This window comes from Lolium perenne, chromosome 1 (assembly GCF_019359855.2).
Source record: "Lolium perenne isolate Kyuss_39 chromosome 1, Kyuss_2.0, whole genome shotgun sequence".
Taxonomy (NCBI): domain Eukaryota; kingdom Viridiplantae; phylum Streptophyta; class Magnoliopsida; order Poales; family Poaceae; genus Lolium; species Lolium perenne.
Window position 1 is genome coordinate 32647284 of NC_067244.2, and position 3475 is coordinate 32650758.

The 3475-nt window shown below is 50.6% G+C and overlaps 1 protein-coding gene across 1 annotated transcript; it reads right to left on the minus strand.

The window, feature by feature from the left end:
- Nucleotides 1-1030: 1030 nt before the first annotated feature.
- LOC127333240 (GDSL esterase/lipase At1g09390-like) lies at nt 1031-2406 on the minus strand. Its single transcript, XM_051359620.2, has 2 exons — nt 2136-2406; nt 1031-2043 (listed from the first exon to the last, which is right to left on the minus strand). Exons 1-2 carry the CDS (start codon nt 2365-2367, stop codon nt 1163-1165), a joined length of 1113 nt encoding a protein of 370 aa, XP_051215580.1. The 5' UTR covers nt 2368-2406; the 3' UTR covers nt 1031-1162.
- Nucleotides 2407-3475: the final 1069 nt, after the last annotated feature.

A 3475-nucleotide genomic window follows, 5' to 3' on the forward strand; every position in this document is an offset into this window, starting at 1 on the left:
CGTCGTTGAGACGAGGTCGTGGGCCGGTTTCCATCTCCTATGTCGACCGAAGACCTACTATGGCGGCTCTGTGATACGCAGGTCAAGGTCTCGTTGGCGTCCGCTGGTTGTTTTTCCACACGAGAGAATAGCCAGCGATTGTGATCAGACCTTTTATACAAGTAATGTATTCCGCTGCTGCCTCTGGAGTTGACAACGGCGCTACACCGCGCACGGATTTCCGGTCGAAGGACGGAGTGTGGTTCTGGTCCCTGCAGGCCGCGACGAAGCGTGGGAAGGCTGCAGTTTAGGCCCTAGAGAAGAATGGAGGCTGTAGCTCCCTCTGGTGACGTCCCGGTCCGACGGCTCGGCCTCTACATGTACACGACGTGCTGTCCGTAGAGATTGAAACTAAGAGCGCGCCTAGGTAGCAATGTACTGTCCACTCAAAAAAAAAAAAAAAAGGTAGCAATGTACTGTTCTAGCATTGTAGTTGATTCTTCGAGCCAGCTGATAAGTGTGTATATGTGTTTGACAAGCAAAATTCTGCACCCACATTAATGCCTCTGGCGACGCCCCCTTCTGCAAAATCCTACAATCTTCATCGATTCACGTGGTGCTGTGCTGCAACCTCAGGAAGCAACGAAGAAAATCATCTGACGGGGTAACGGGTGAGTGGCGACGGGAGAGATGGCTCCGCAACTGAAGGCAACACACGGAGCGGGTCAATCTACTTTGAGCCAAAATTTGAGTAGTGACCAACAATATCAAGTTACTCTCAAAATATTAGTGCAAAATATGTTTAAATTCTGCGGACCACAAGTTGATAAAATACAGCGATTCAGAAAAATCACATATTCCCCGACGCCATTATTTCGGGACTTCCTGTACAACTATTGATATATGGTTAGAATATAAGATCTAGAAAACTGGCGGCAACACACGGAACGGGTCAATCAACTTTGAGCAAAAATTTGACTAGTGACGAGGTTTATTTACAAAAAAACTAAATTTCAAACTCTGCATCCATCGCTAATTATTTATGTTGGTCGTGAATAGGAGAAAATGTGAATAAGAGAAGTGTCAGCAGGAATGATACTTTTGAGTGTTGAAGTTTTTTCCCGATGCAACGCACGGGCTCTTTTGCTAGTATATTCTTATAAAATAGGTCGTTCTCGTCATCTCATGTGCAGAGCGCATCGAGCTTGGCGCACGGCTCGGAGAAGTCGCCAGAGAGTATCTTGGAGGCAACAATGGTGTTGGCGTCCTCGGTATAGTGCACGCCGTCCCAGCTGACGTACCTCTCCCCCTCTGGGCACGCCGTCGCCGTTGGCTGCCCGCACGTCTTGAGGTTCACGTAGTTGTACGGCGGCCCGCCGTTGCCGCAGCACGCCATCAGCGGCCGCTCGAAGCCGTACTGGGAGTGGTTGGCGAACAGGTCGTACTTGATGGCATACATGTCGGTGCACACCACGGTGGCGCGGTCTGCGCGCTCGCTCGTCCCGTACTCGTCCGCGAGCCGGCGGCACGCAGCGGCCAGGCCGGCGTTGAGCGCCCTGGCGGCGGTGTTGTAGGCAGCGAGGCAGCCGACGGGGTCGACCTCGTCGCCGGGCTTCTGCCGCAGCGCTAGTGTCTGCGGCAGGCACCCTAGGGGCCCCGTGTTGTACACCCAGAACTTGCGCCCGCCGGCGCCGTACAGCGCCCGGACGGCGTCTTCTACCTTGGCGGCAGCGGCAGCGAGCGGGCCGCCGTCGGCGACAATCTCCGGAAGCGTGAGGTTGGCGAGGAAGGCGAGCGTGATGTCGTTCTGGCCGACGTCGATGGAGTAAACGGCTCCCCGGAAGTCCTCCTCCTTGAGCATGGAGCCCAGCTCCAGCGGCCGGAGGTCCCGGGTCCGGTTCTTGAAGTGCAGGAACTGGTTCACCTGCGTGGCCATGGGGAACGGAATGGCGCTCTGGTTGCTCGCCGCCGCCGCTCCGGCTACCGCGAAATTCACGCCATCTGTGAAGTTGGAGCCCGACGACTCCAGGTACGGGCTCAGGTAACTGATCCCGAGGCTCTCGGCTGCACAAACAGGCGATCGACAGCACGTCGGAGTTGAGCTATGCTTTGCAGGTGGAATGGACCGAGTGATGTTTTGGGCTGGAGGTACGTACCGATGAAGTCGATGTAGAGGCGGCCGTCGGACCAGCGGCCGGTAGTCCGGTGGAAGAAGCGGCGGCCGGCGGGCTGTCCGAGGTAGAAGCCATAGGCGGCGGGGAGTGAACCCGTGTCGGAGTTGGAGTCCCCAAAGTTGAACAGGACGCACCTGCCGTCCGTCCTACGTGGGAGTTCACAGCACTGCAGCACGACAACGACGACCGCGAGGATCGCAAGCCCGCGAAGCATTCTTATCAGATCCCCTCGATTAATTTGCTTTGATCTCAACTTCTCATCTCCATCGGTTTCCTTATACTGGTGTGAAGTTGACTAATTAGAGCGTGTGAAGTGTAGGACGTCTTGGTCGACCTTTTCTTTTAATAATCTCAACTGGTACAATTGGACTTGGATCTGATCCATCTTGATGCATGGGTTTCTTCCTAAGTCTCGTTTCTCATACCACTAACATGGGCTCTTAATTCCTCATCTCAGAATCCACATTGTCACCGGCTCACCGCCTCTCGCTCGGTGTTTCCACTTCTATGTTGAATCTTCGCACATTTATAAAATTCACTAAGTTGATTGCATAAAATTAGTTTAGTTTCATAAAGGTGTCAAGATTGGAGATTCTACATAGTTACACGGAGGTTCTATGAAGGTTTAACATTCTTGTCTCAACAGTATCGCCATATTCGCCTACTAAGCATGAGAAAATTACAGGGATAGCCTCAAAAGTAATTAAGCCAACCCAAACAGCTTGCATGCCTCTCAACGGTCATATTTTTGAGGGAGTGGTGATTCGGCATGAAACCAAATGGAGATATCTTTAAAATCGTTTTTTAAAAGGCATATGATAAAATCAAATTGCCTTTTCTTCATCAAACTTTGCGTACGAAAGGCTTTGCACGACAATGGTGCGAATTAATTACGTGGTATATCCATGGTGGATCGGTTGGAGTAAAGGTTAATAACAATATTGGCCATTATTTTCAAACAAAAAATGGGTTAAGGAGGCGATCCCCTATCCCTCATTTTACTTAACATAGTGGTTGATATGTTGGCTGTCCTTATTACAAGGGAATAAGAGGATGGGCATGAGGGAGGACTTGTACCCCGTCTAGTGGATGGTGGAGTATCCATTCTCCGGTATGTTGATGATACGATTCTTTTTATGAAACATGATTTAGGGAAGGTCGTGAACATGAAATTAATTCTATGTATCTTCGAGCAGCTATCATGAGAGATGGAGAACCAGTATAAGAAAATCTTCTGACGCAAAGTTGGAGTTCTGCCTTTTCGATGTCTAGGGATACCTATATACACAATAGAAGATTACTAAACAAAGAATGGAATTCAA

What these genes read in the sequence shown, in the direction of transcription:
- LOC127333240 (XM_051359620.2), bottom strand. Translation starts at nt 2,367, where the DNA reads ATGCTTCGCGGGCTTGCGATCCTCGCGGTCGTCGTTGTCGTGCTGCAG. An exon ending in CCTCTACATCGACTTCATCG is followed by an intron (nt 2,044 to 2,135) that starts GTACGTACCTCC and finishes CTGTTTGTGCAG; the next exon opens with CCGAGAGCCTCGGGATCAGT.